The 13,436-nt window shown below is 47.0% G+C and overlaps 1 protein-coding gene across 1 annotated transcript in view; it reads left to right on the top strand.

Moving 5' to 3' along the window:
• FKBP9 (FK506 binding protein 9) overlaps positions 5,964-13,436 on the top strand; it is a 45,889-nt gene continuing 38,416 nt past the window's right edge. The window contains 1 exon segment of the mRNA NM_001252232.1: positions 5,964-6,309. Coding sequence (NP_001239161.1) covers positions 6,077-6,309 — 233 coding nt within the window. The 5' untranslated portion in view covers positions 5,964-6,076.

The raw sequence follows: 13,436 nt of genomic DNA, 5'->3' as shown, positions 1-13,436 counted from the left end.
AAGTTCCCAGGTTAGGGGTCAAATCTGAGCTGTAGCAGCTGACTTACAGCCACAGCAACGCCAGATGTGAGCAGAGTCTTCGATCTACACCACAGGTCACCGAAATGCGGGATCCTTAACCCCCAGCAAGGCTACCACTGAGCCACAACCCGAAAGCTCTATCCACCAGCAATTTAAAGAAGTCAATTTGCCTAACAGTGATTTGATCTCTCAGCAAGAAGACCCAGGGATTGATAATTCCATTTTAGCAAGTATTAGTCAAAATTCTTTTGGAAAAAAAACAATGGGCCAAAATCCAAATCAAACTGTTTTAAGAAAAAAAAATTTAGGATTTATTGGCTTACACATGTGAAATGTCATGGGGTGGAACTTCAGGAGCAGCTGGGTCTGAGTGCTGATTTGCTATAGTCAGTAATTTCTCCCTCAGTTTCACTTTCTGTTGTATTGCTTCATTTTTTGTACTTTCTCCCATTGTGGAGGCAAAGATGGCTACTGGAAGCCAAAGATGGCCAACAAATTAGTAGCTCCAGCTGGAAGTAATTTGGATCATAAATTGGCTGGCAACAGGGAGTTCCCTTCGTGGCTCAGTGGTTAATGAACCCGACTAGGATCCATGAGGATGTGGGTTCGATCCCTGGCTTCGATCAGTGGGTTAAGGAGCCAACACTGCCATGAGCTGTGGTGTAGGTCCCAGATGCAGCTTGGATCCTGCGTTGCTATGGCTATGGTGGAGGCTGGCCACTTCAGCTCTGATTGGACCCCTATCCTGGGAACTTCTACATGCCACAGGTGCTGCCCTAAAAAGAAAAAAAAATTGGCTGGTAACAAAGCCTTCCCAGGAGAGGAGGAACAATTCTAGTCCAGCTTGGTTGATGTGATCTAGGCTTAAGATTTCTCTCTCAGTTCCAATGAGAATTCCATGTATTATACTCATTGGCTTAACAAGAGTCATGTAGCTGTCATGGAAACAATCTCTGTGGTCAAGGAGATACAGTACACTGACTGCTCAAGCCTATGTTACATATCCACCCTAAATCCCAGGAGTGGATCAGCTTTATTCAAGCCCTATAGACTGATAGTGGTGGAGGGGTTGTTCCCCAAGCAAGATTTAGGTGCTATTAACAGAGGGAGGAAGGAGTCCCCGTCATGGCTCAGTGGTTAATGAATTCGACTAGGAACCATGAGGTTGCGGTTTGATCCCTGGTCTTGCTCAGTGGGTTGAGGATCCAGTGTTGCTGTGAGCTGTGGTGTAGGTTGCAGACACGGCTGGGATGCCATGTTGCTGTGGCTCTGGCATAGGCTTGGCAGCTACAGCTCCGATTGGACCCCTGGCCTGGGAACCTCCATATGCCACGGGTGCAGCCCTAGAAAAGGCAAAAAACAAAACAAACAAACAGAGGGAGGGAGGGAGAGAGAGAGAAAGAGAGAGGGTGATGGGAAAGAAGAAGATGAGAAAGAGGAAATGCTACACAATTGGGTTGTGATCACTGTACAACTATACAATGGAGGAGGAAAAGGAGGAAGGGGAAGAAAGAGTGATGCCGTGATGCTGGGCAGGGAAAAATAACGGAGGTACAGTTCAGTAGTCTGACAGCTTAGCCCAGTACCACATCCTGGGCTACATTCTGGACATGGCTCCTTGATGATTACCCAGCTTACAAAGCAGTGAAAATTCTTTTACTACTTATATCCACCTGTTTATGTGAATCTGAATCTGGGTTCTTTACATATTTTGACACCAGATTGAGAAGTTTCCTGGTCATCAATCCAGGGTGATATGCCAGGTGTTGTGGTTACTCTACAGAAGTTTGATGAATTGGTGCAATCACTGTGGAAAACAGAATGGAGATTCCTCAGAAAACTGAAAATAGAATTACTATTTGATCCAGCAATCCCACTCCTGGGCATCTATCCAGAGAAAACCATGACTTGAAAAGATACATGTACTCCAGTTTCATTGAAGCACTATATACAATAGCCAAGACATGGAAGCAACCTAAATGTCCATCGAAAGAGGAGTGGATAAAGAAGATGTGGTACCTATACACAATGGAATATTACTCAGCCATTAAAAGGAAAGAAATAATGGCATTTGCAGCAACACGTACGGACCTAGAAATTATCATGCTAAGTGAAGTCCGTCAGGCAGTGAGACACTAACATCATATGCTATCACTTACATGTGGAATCTAAAAAAGGACACAATGAACTTCTTTGTAGGACAGATACTGACTCATAGACTTTGAAAAACTTATGGTTTCCAAATGAGACAGGTTACAGGGTCGGGGTTGGGCTGGGGTTTGGGATGGAAATGCTACAAAATTGGGTTGTGATGATCATTGTACAACTATAAATGTAATAAAATTCATTGAGTAATAAAAAAAGAAGTCTGATGGATCCTTCCCTACCCAAAATTGGTTTGCTGTCAAGACTAATGAGGCCGCATAGGCACCAAGTCAGTAGGAAGAAATTTATTACTTACATATTGAGGCTTTCTGGGTAAGCAGGTCAGGCACCTAAACCAGTCCAAAAATAGCTTCAGCAAAGGAAAGGCGAGTGACTCTGGGTTTTATTGTGTTTAGGGGTGGAAACTGGTTGAACCTTCCCACACACAGGCCAAGGCTTTGTGTGGTTAGAACTTCCCTCTGGTGCCAAGAGAAGGAGTTGTGGGCTTTCTTATCAGCTTGCCCACGGATGGGAAGGAAGGGAACAGTGGAAGTGGGCTTGAAGGCTGTCAGTGGTCAACATCAAAATGGAGGCAAGGGAGTTCCCACTGTGGCTCAGCGGGTTAAGGACCTGACATTGTCTAAGGATTTGGGTTTGATCCCTACTAGCTCAGTGGGTTAAAGATCTGGTGTTGCTGTGGCTCTGGCGTATGTATCTTAGCTTCATTTCCAGTTAGACCCCAGCTGGGAACTTCCATATGCCACAGGCGTGGCTGTAAAAAGTAAAAGAGAAAGAAAAAAAATTGGAATCAGGGAGTTCCCAGGTGGCCTAGTGATTAGGGATCTGGTGTTGTCATTGCTGTGGCTCAGGTTCCCTGGCCTGGGAATTTCCACATGCTGAAGGCAAGGCAAAAAAAAAAAAAAAAAAAAGGAGGCAGATACTTTTTTTTTTTTTTTTTTGCCTTTTTGCCATTTCTTGGGCCGCTCTCGCGGCATATGGAGGTTCCCAGGCTAGGGGTTGAATCGCCGCCAGCCTACACCAGAGCCACAGCAACATAGGATCTGAGCCGCGTGTACAACCTACACCACAGCTCACGGCAATGCCAGATCCTTAACCCACTGAGCAAGGCCAGGGACTGAACCCGCAACCTCATGGTTCCTAGTTGGATGTGTTAACCACTGAGCCACGACGGGAACTCCCTGGCAGATTCTTTATTACACAGGGCCACCTCTCAAATTCAGCCTTATCTTCTGATTGTGATTAAACTCAATGTAGTAACCTTTCATCTGGTAAGCAATGAGACACAGGAATTCTTTCCCTGGTGGTTATGATTCTGAATCATTATTCTTACCCATCATCCTATATTTATGCCTATAGCATCTGGAGGCATGTGCAGGTACAGTTCCTTTCCAGAAAGAGAGAGTACAGAGATTATTACCCAACCATGAATACCCATGGAGTCGCCCTTCACTTTGCATCTAGCCAAAGTGAGAAGAGAGGCTTTCTTTGTCTTCTCTCCCTCTTCCGTCCTCTGCCTCAGTCTTTTCTACCCCTCTGCCCCACCCTAAGATATCACGTTCATTCTCAAGGTCAGCTGAAGGGCCTTGGTGTGGCCTCATTATAGAGGGATAACTGCACCTAGTTCTGACTCTGTGTTGCTGGATAGCTTTGAAGCCTTTCAGAATGAAACAGTGTTAAAAAGCCTAGACTTTCTCCTGCTTACCTTGACCATTGATGGCATTATTCTGCTCACAAGGTGTTGTTTTACTAGTACTTATCTTACCAATGACCTTTCACTGGGAAGAGGGAGGAAGGAAAAATTAAGTAAAATTAAGTAAAGAGAAAAACCACATCCTATCATATATTAATGATTCGAGGGTAGAATGCAGAATCTGCCTAGCCCCCGCCCATCCCAAACATCACACCTCAAAGAATTCTTATGGTGAAGTAGACAGGAAGCTCCCAGAGGTCCATGGCCATAGTTCTTTGCAGCACATGGAAACATTTGAGAAGTCCTGTATTATTATTTCTTTTTTTTTTTTTTTTGTCTTTTTGCTATTTCTTGGGCCGCTCCCGGGCATATGGAGGTTCCCAGGCTAGGGGTCGAATCGGAGCTGTAGCCACCGGCCTACGCCAGAGCCACAGCAACGCGGGATCCGAGTGAGCCGCGTCTGCAACCCACATCACAGCTCACGGCAACGCCGGGTCGTTAACCCACTGAGCAAGGGCAGGGACCGAACCCGCAACCTCATGGTTCCTAGTCGGATTCGTTAACCACTGCGCCACGACGGGAACTCCATGTATTATTATTTCTAATAATTTTAACTTAGAGTCTATTCAGTAACCGGTAAGACTAGAGGAAAAACTGCAGAAGAAAAAAGGTATAGAGAAGACTGAGGGAAAAGGGAGACATCCAATGCAATCGATAATCTGTGGCAAACATATCTGGTTGACAAACCAAACGCCATTCTGCATTCTTTCCTCCTTACTAACAGGATTCTGGTTTTGTTTAGGAAGCTTAGGTAGGCCTCTACTTCAGAGAAGGCTGGTTGGAGAGTGGAAGCCCTTTCCCTGCTCTCTGGAGATGAATCTTAAATAGTCTTAAACCAATCATATTTCTCTTCTACTGATTGGTTAGCAATGGGCATGGGATGCAATTTTAGTCAGTGAGATATGAGAGGAGGTCTGTAGGAGGGAGGCTTTCTGGAAAGGTCGTCTTTGCTCTTTTTTTTTTTTTCAGGGCCTCACCAATGGCCATGGAAGTTCCCAGGCTAGTGGTTGAATCGGATCTGCAACCGCCAGCCTACACCACAGCAACACCAGATCCTAGCCGCACTGCGACCTACACCACAGCTCACAGCAATGCGGTATCCTTAACCCACTGAGCGAGGCCAAGGATCAAACCTGCATCCTCACGGATGCGACTCGGGTTCGTTACTGCTGAGCCACAATGGGAACTCCTGTCTTTGCTCTTAATAAAGGATGCTTGGGAGTCCTGGTGGCTAGCAGTTGGGGACTTGGCGTTGTCACTGCTGTGGCTTGGGTTCCATCCCTGGCCCGGGAAATTTTGCATGCTGCTGGTGAGGCTAAAGAAAAAAACATTAAATGATAGTTGGAAAGATAAAAGGTCAACCAATTCAAAGCTAAGAATGCATTTAACTAATGGAGTTCCCGCAGCATCTGGGTCTCTCGTATTAAGTCCTAACTGACCCGATCACGTGTGTGAGACCATGTGGGTCGTTTGCGATTAAGTACATCCATTGACTGGTCAGTGAACACTTAGCAATGGTCTCACAATACCCTTTCTCTAAGTATGAAAAGAAAATCCTGAAAAAAAAAAAATCCTAAAAAATGGTTTCAGTCTTTTTCCACGTAGAATCCAGCCTTGAAACCAAGTTCAAAAAAAAAAAAAAAAAAAAAGTTTTCCTCCCTCCCCAAAGCAGCAAGGGGTAATTGGATCCACCGCCACGTAGGAGCCTCTACTGGTCCTAAATCCGGAGAGTCTCGAGGGGCAGGCGGAGACCTTAGGGTTTGCTTGGGCAGCAAAAGTTTTCTTTTCCAACTTTGGGCCGAAGCCCAGTCCCGAGGAGTTCACGATTTCTCCCTCGGGGACGGGTCCCCTTTGAACTTGCCAGAAGGCCCGCCTCTTCCCGGGCGGGCCGGCTCACTGGCCCGGCGGCGCAGGGAGCAGCAGGCCGGTCCTGGCTCGCGGCCGAGGCTCCTCCCCTCCCTCGGATGTGGCCGCGGGGCGGGGGGCGGGAGAGAGGGGGGTGGCTGCTGCCGGGGGAGGGCCGGGAGTCTTTTCCACGTTTGCAAACGCCGCCGAGCGCCCGGGCTCGCCCCACGCGCCCGAGCTCTGTGCGCCCTCGCCGGCTCCGCGCCGCGCCCCCTCCTCTCCTCGCTGCCCCGGATGGCGGTCAGGGCCCGGAGTTGGCGGCCCCCGCCCCCGCCGCTGCTCCTGCTCCTGCTCTGGGTGACGGGGCAGGCGGCCCCCGTGGCGGGCCTGGGCCTGGGCTCCGACACCGAACTGCAGATCGAGCGGCGCTTCGTGCCCGACGAGTGTCCGCGCACCGTGCACAGTGGCGACTTCGTGCGCTACCACTACGTGGGGACGTTTCCCGACGGCCAGAAGTTCGACTCCAGGTACCGCGCCCTGCGCGCCCGGCTCCGGTTTGGAGGCTGCAGCGCCCGCTCTCCCGCTTCCCGCTCTCCGGAAAGGCCTTTCCCTCCCGACGGACCTCCCCCAGCCCCGCCCAGCGAACCCGCGCTCCTCCCTCTCGCTCCTTCTACCCCCAAACTTCCCCGACCCTTAATCTCTCTGCCGGGTTGAGGGGGCGAGCCTCCCGATTCTTTTGCTCCTCTGGTCCGCCTGCTTGGGGCTGGAATCTCTAGGACCTTGCGCCGCGGGGTTGGGACAAATCACGCCCTTCCTCCCTGCCCAGCGCATCGACATAGGCGAGCTCTGTGTAAAGTTGGCAGTCCGCGAGCAGACCCCCAAGTGTAAATGTTGGTGTCCCCTTGCCATCTCCTTTTCCTGTTCCTTCCGGGATGGCACTCGAGCGGCTAGTCAGACAGACCTCTCCATGATGATGGCGATAGTGGTGGTGGTGATGAAAGTGCTGATAGCAGCCGCGAAGGTTTAGGGAGCTGTTACAGTGCGCTGGGGTGGTTCTAACTGCTTTCCATGTAGTGAACTCATTTACTTCTTCCAGTTCTCCCAGGTAAGTACTCTCATCACTCTCATTTTGCCAGTGAGATATCTTGAGGCCATTGAGGCCAAGAAACTTGTTTCAGTGGAATCATTTTGAAACTCAGACCATCCAAGGCAGGAGTCTGTGCCTGTTAACTACCACTGCCGCCCCCCCGCCATCTCCCCCCCTTATGGCCTTCCAAAAACTTCCCTTAGCAGGGGGCAGTCCAGAGTAAGTCACTCAGCTCTGCCCTGTGGTCGTGCACCATGCCGGCGATTCCTGCCCTAAGCTCTGCCCCAAGAGCACAGCACCTCTCCCAGCTTCTCTCCAGTTTAGTTTTAGGGTTAACAGGCCTCTTCTCCTCCAGCTCCAGGCTGCTGTCCTCCCTGAGACTTTGTCACAATCCCAGGTCGGTGCCCACATGTCTCTCAGTGTATCACCAAATGAAGCAGAGACAAAATTTGTTGAGTGTCTGCTCTGTGCTCTAGGCTGGGCTAAGCTCATTCCTGAAGCTGTCTTTTAAAAAATAATCTTAGCCTCTCTTACCTTTTTTGAAATTCCAGACAATGAGTGAATATACAAAAGGTGTTTAATATACTATGTGACACATAGCGAGTGCTTAGAAATAGTTATTCTCAAAAAATAAAAAGTAGTCATTCTCACTACTGTTTTAGTTGCTTCTTTTTTTAAAAAACAGCTTTGAGATATAAATCACATTCCATACAATTCATCCATTTAAAGTGTACAAGTCAGTGGTTTTTAGAATATTCATAGAGTTGTGCAACCATCACAACCTTAATTCCAGAGCTTTTTTTTTTTGGTCTTTTGAGGGCCGCACTCGCAGCATTTGGAAGTTTCCAGGCTAGGGGCTGAATCAGAGCTTTAGCTGCCAGACTACACCACAGCCACAGCCACACCAGATCTGAGCCTCGTTTTTGACCTACGCTGCTGCTCACAGCAATGCTGGGTCCTTAACCCAATGAGCAGGGTCAGGGATTGAACCTCATCCTCATGGATACTAGTTGGGTTCTTTTTTTGTGTGTGTGTGTCTTTTTTCCATTTCTTGGGCCACTCCCGTGGCATATGGAGGTTCCCAGGCTAGGGGTTGAATTGGAGCTGTAGCCACCGGCCTATGCCAGAGCCACAGCAACTCGGGATCTGAGCCGCATCTGCGACCTACACCACAGCTCACGGCAATGCCAGATCTTTAACCCACTGAGCAAGGCCAGGGATCGAACCCGAAACCTCATGGTTCTTAGTCGGATTTGTTAACCACTGATCCAAGACGGGAACTCCACTAGTTGGTTTCTTAACCTGTTGAGCCACTACAGGAATTCCCCAGAACATTTTCATCACTCCAAAAAAATCCCCATCAGCAAGTCACTTCTGTCCCCTCCACCCTAGGTAACCATTAATATACTTTTCTTTATGGAATCATGCAATTTGCAACCTTTGAGTCTGGCTTTTTTCACGTAGCATACTATTTAAAGGGTTCATTCATGTAGCATGCATGTGTAGTACTTGCTTCCTTTTTATGGCTGTATAAATATCCCATTGCATGGCTATACCATATTTTGTTTATGTCTACATTGGTTGATGGGTATTTGAGTTGTTTATGCTTTTGGGATATTATGAATAATGGTGTTATGAACATTTGTGCATAAGGTTTGTGTGGAAGTATGTTTTCATTTCTTAGGGATATATACCTAGGAGTGAAATTGCTGGGTCCTGTGATAACTGTGTTCAACTTTGTTTAACTTTTTGAGGAACTGCCAAACTGTTTTTCTTTTTTTCTTTTCATTTTAGGGCTGCACTCGCGGCATAGTGAGGTTCCAGGCTAGGGGTCTAATCAAAGCTAAGCTGCCAGCCTATACCAGAGCCACAGCAATGCCAGATCTGAGCCACATCTGCAGCCTACACCACAGCTCACAGCAACTTTGGATCCTTAACCCACTGAGCGAGGCCAGGGATCGAACCTGCAAACTTTTGGTTCCTAGTTGGATTCGTTTCTGCTGCGCCATGATGGGAACTCCCAAACTGTTTTTCAATGAATGAACCATTTTACATTCCCACCAGCAGTGTCTGAGGGTTCCTGCTTCTCCATATCCTCCTCAACACTTGCAACTGTCTGGCTTTTTGATTGTAGCCATCCTAGTGGATATGAAGTAGTATGTCACTGTGGCTTTAATTCATGTTTTCCTAATGGCTAATGATGTTGAATATCTTTTCATGTGTTTATTGGCCATTTGTGTATATTCTTTTATTTGCTTCATTAATTTAGAAAATAGGTAAGAATTGTCTACTTATCCTGATGGTAATGAATAATTCCCATTGGAACAAATGGTGTCATACTTTCTGCCCTCTAGGAGGGCAGCCACTGTGAGGCAGTGTGGGACAGTGAGAGAGTGCAGAGGAGCTACCATCGATTCAGCAGATGTGTATGCAGTGTCTGTCCCTGAATAGAGTGCCTGGCCCTCCAGACAATTATACAGTGTGATAAGTAGAGAAAGAATGATAGCACACACCTCTCACAAAGAGTTCACACATAGTTCTTACCATTTGCCTTTACATATATGAATTCAGATGAATTCATTTAACTTTACAAGACAGTAAGGGAGGCATCTCATTACAGATAAGAAACTGAGGCTCAGAAAGTTCAAGTGATTTCCCCAAGGTGATAACTACTAAGTGGTGAAGTGGGGCTTTGCATTTAGGCAGTTTAGAGATAGAATCTAAAGTTTATGGTCTGGGAGTTCCCATCATGGCTCAGCGGTACCCATGAGGATGCAGGTTCCATCCCTGGCCTCGCTCAGTGCTTAGGATCTGGCATTGCCATGAGCTGTGGTGGAGGTTGCAGATGTGGCTCGAATCCCATGTGGCTATGGCTGTGCTATAGGCCAGTGGCCACAGCTCCTATTTGACCCCTAGCCTGGGAACTTCCATATGTGGCCCTAAAAAAATTTAAAAAAAAAATTAAAAAAAGGATAAAGGTTATGGTCTAGAGTCTACCCACATCTATGATGGCAGAGCAGCAAGGAGCTTTGGAAGCTCCTAGAAGGCTTAACTATATGTTGTGTGCGGGGTGTCACTGGGGAAGATGGAGTGGTCAAAATGCGGTTCTGGGATTGCAGAGATAAACCCCGAGGAGGCGCAAAATGTACCAGGAGGAACGGAGGGGAGAGGGTTGGGGGTGGGCTGGGGAGGAAAGGTGCGACTGGTGGAGGGAAGAGCTTATGCAGAGGCCTGGAAGTGGGGGCGTTGTGTTGGGGGATGTGAAAGCTGTTCCATATGGCCTGAGCTTGGAGTGGGAGCAGGGGAGTGACAGAGGGAAGAGGGAAGGGAAGAGGAGGCCACAGGACAAGGACAGGGACAGCTTTTCAAAGCCCTCCTCTGCCGCACTATGGAGTTTGGACCTTGTCTAGGGACGGTGGAGAGCCACTGCAGAGTTAACCAAGGGCTTGAGGGATCCCTGTGGCTACAGTATAGACATTGGAGTGACGGGAGCAGGGAACACAGTAGATGATTCTTTCATTAATGTGAGTTTCCTTCTAGGGCCTCCATTCCTTGGGGAACTTATGAAGTATCAGGGCAGCACTTTGCTATTCCTACAGAAGGAGCTTAGGGGAGGAGAAATCTAGGTGCTTTGGGCTTTGGCTATTGATATTGATTTGGAGGGTTTTTTTTTTTTTTGCTTTTTAGGGCTACACACGTGGCATCTGAAAGTTCTCAGGCTAGGGGTCAAATCAGAGCTATAGCTGCTGGCCACAGCCACAGCCACAGCAACTTGGGATCCGAGCCGCATCTGGGACCTACACCACAGCTCACGGCAGCAGCCGGATCCTTAACCCACTGAGCAAGGCCAGGGATCGAACCTGCATCCTCATGGGTGGGTTCGTTAACCCCTGAGCCATGAAGGGAACTCCTGATTTGGAGATTTTGCCCAGAAGGAAATGATGGCTGTCGCCCTGCCCAGAGTCATAAACCACAAGGGGCCTTTCTTTCCACAGAGCATTCTTCCTGCATCTGTGCCTGGCACTTGGGGGCAGTTTTCAGCTTATAGGCATTTGCAGTCCCTGGCCCTTCAGCTCTTGGTCACTGGCTTGGACATAGTTTTATTTTATTTTGGCACTTCTGTGGGCTTGTTAATATGCTCCGTGCCTGCTGCTTCAGGTCAAAGAAGACTGCCAGTTTCTGTGGGGCTCCTGCCCTCACTCTCCAGTCCTTGGGAGTTCCTTGTCCACCATTCTTATTTTTTAAAGTGATTTTTATTTTTTCATTTACGGTTGGTTTACAGTGTTCTGTCCATTTCTCCTATACAGCAAAGTGACCCAGTCACACATACATATATACATTATTTTTCTCACATTATTCTCCATCATGTTCCATCATAAGTGAGTAGATATAGTTCCCAGTGCTACACAGCAGGATCTCATTGCTTATCCATTCCAAAGGCAATAGCTTGCATCTATTAACCCCAGATTCCCAGTCCATCCCACTCCCTCCCCTTCCCTCTTTGGCAACCACAAGTCTGTTCTCCAAGTCCATGAGTTTCTTTTCTGTGGAAAGGTTCATTGGTTCCTTATGTTAGATTCCAGATATAAGTGATATTATGTGGTATTCGTCTTTCTCTTTCTGACTTACTTCACTTATGAGAGTCTCTAGTTCATCCATGTTTGCTGCAAATGGCATTATTTTGTTCTTTTTTATGGCTGAGTTTGTTCTTTTTTTCCCCTATTATGTATATATACTACATCTTCTTAATCCATTCATCGGTTGATGGACATTTAGGTTGTTTCCATGTCTTGGCTACTATGAATAGTGCTCCAGTGAACATAGGGGTGAAATTTTTCAAGGAAACTTTCGTCCAGATATTTGCCCAAGAAGGGGATTGCTGGGTCATATGGTAATTCTATATGTAGTTTTCTGAGGTACCTCATACTGTTTTCCATAGTGGTTGTACCAATTTACATTCCCACCAACAGTGCAGGAGAGTTCCCTTTTCTCCACACCCTTTCCAGCCTTTGTTATTTATTGACTTGTTAATGATGGACATTCTAATGGGTGTGAGTGAGGTGGTACCTCATCGTGGTTTTGACCTGCATTTCTCTAATAATCAGTGATGCTGAGCATTTTTTCATGGGCTTGAGGGCCATCTGTACACCACTCTTGATTCCGCTTTTTAGGAGTTCCATAGCATTCCCAGTAGTAGGGGTGTGGGGCACTGAAGTTTAACAGGTTCCTGTTACCTTGAGCAGGCAAAACTAGAATATTGGTCTGTTCCTTCATAGCCTTCAGGCCTGTCTGCAGGCCCTTGAGGTCCATAACATCCAATAATGTGGTCCATCACATGTCCTGTTGCGTATATAGAATTGTAGGTGCTCGGACCCAGCGGCGTTCCAACTGTACATGCATCTGAATCACCTGGAGAGCGTGTTAGACACAGTACCTGATTCCGCAGTCTGGGGTGGGCCTGAGAATTTTGTATATTTCATAAGTTCCTAAGTGCTGCTGATGCTGTGGTCTAGGACCACGTTTTGAGAACCATTGCTCTGAAGGAATCATAGATTCATAACAGAGGTCAACTTCATTTTACGTATTCATTCTTTCAACAAATATTTATTGAATACCTACTATTCTAGTTGCTGGGACGTAGCAGAGATAAAACAGGCAAAAATCCCTGCCCTCAGGTAAAACTACTTTGTTTAATTCTCTAATAGTGGATACATGTTACTTTACATTTGTCTAAACCCATAGAATGGGTATCACCAAGAGTGAACCCTGATGTAAACTATGGACTCTCAGTGACAGTGACATGTCCGTGTAGGTTCATTGATTTTTCACAAATGTACCACTCCGGTGATATACTCTGCTGATAACAGAGGAGGCTGTGTGTGTGTGTGTGTGTGTATGTGTGTGTGTGCTCGTGTAAGGGTGAGGGTGGGAATACACAGGAAATGTCTGTGTCATCTGCTCAATTTTGCTGTGAACTCAAAACTTCTCTAAAAAAATAAAATCTATTTAAAAAACTTTTTCTTGCAGCCACACCCAAGGCACAGGGAAGTTCCCGAGCCAGGGATTGAATCTGAGCGACGGCTGCGACCTTCACTGCCGATGTGGCAACGCCCATCCTTTAACCCACTGTGCTGAGGTGGGGATCAAACCCACACTTCCACAGTGACCTGAGCCTCTGCAGTTGGCTTCTTAACCCACTGTGCCACGGCAGAAACTCCCCAAGATAAAATCCATTAAATAAATTCCTGCCCTCAAGTTAGGGTGTGCGGAAGGCCCAGAAAGCCATTCCAACTGGCTTAAGAGTAAAGGGAAGCAAGGGATGGGGGGATGGGGGAGAGATAGATTGGAAGTTTGGGGTTAGCAGAGGCAAACTATTATATGTATAGGATGGATACACAGCAAGGGCCTACTGTATAGCACAGGGAACACAGTCAATATCCTATGATAAAGTATAATGGAAAAGAGTATAAAAAAGAATATATATATATGCTTAATTGAATCACTTTGCTTTACAACAGAAATGAACATAGCATTGTAAGTCAATTATACTTCAATTAAAAAAAAAAA

This window comes from Sus scrofa, chromosome 18 (genome assembly GCF_000003025.6).
Source record: "Sus scrofa isolate TJ Tabasco breed Duroc chromosome 18, Sscrofa11.1, whole genome shotgun sequence".
Lineage (NCBI taxonomy): Eukaryota > Metazoa > Chordata > Mammalia > Artiodactyla > Suidae > Sus > Sus scrofa.
This window is presented reverse-complemented; position numbering and strand designations above follow the sequence as displayed.